The 306-nt window shown below is 61.1% G+C and overlaps 1 protein-coding gene across 1 annotated transcript in view; it reads left to right on the top strand.

Moving 5' to 3' along the window:
• The first annotated feature begins 124 nt into the window (after positions 1-124).
• Positions 125-306, top strand: part of LOC119594815 (pseudouridine kinase-like) — a 10,581-nt gene continuing 10,399 nt past the window's right edge. Inside the window, exon 1 of the mRNA XM_037943906.1 lies at positions 125-292. Within this exon, the coding sequence (XP_037799834.1) occupies positions 140-292 (153 nt within the window). The 5' untranslated portion in view covers positions 125-139. The remainder of the gene's footprint in view (positions 293-306) is intronic.

Genomic DNA, 306 nt, shown 5'->3' with positions numbered 1-306 from the left:
CGTGGTTGTCCGTGTGCTGCCATCCCTGTTCTTCTTCTCTTCGTTGTCTTCTTTTCCCCAAGAAGAGAGAAAATCTGGCCTTCACGAGGAAATCCGCAGGAGATAAAGCGTGCCATTCCTCTTCCGGCAGTTCTCCGGCATGACGCACCGCGGCAACATCCGGCAGAGCTACGGCGGCGTCGGCAGGAACCTCGGTGACGCCCTCGCCCGCCTCGGTTGCCGCCCGTTGCTCATCTCGGCCGTGGGCGACGACACGCACGCCCGCGCACTCACCGCCCACAACCCGAAGCTAGTAAGAAAAGCTAC

Source organism: Penaeus monodon, chromosome 34 (genome assembly GCF_015228065.2).
Source record: "Penaeus monodon isolate SGIC_2016 chromosome 34, NSTDA_Pmon_1, whole genome shotgun sequence".
In the NCBI taxonomy this organism is placed as follows: Eukaryota; Metazoa; Arthropoda; class Malacostraca; order Decapoda; family Penaeidae; genus Penaeus; species Penaeus monodon.
Note: the sequence above shows the minus strand (reverse complement) of the source record. Positions and strands in the feature narration are given on the sequence as shown.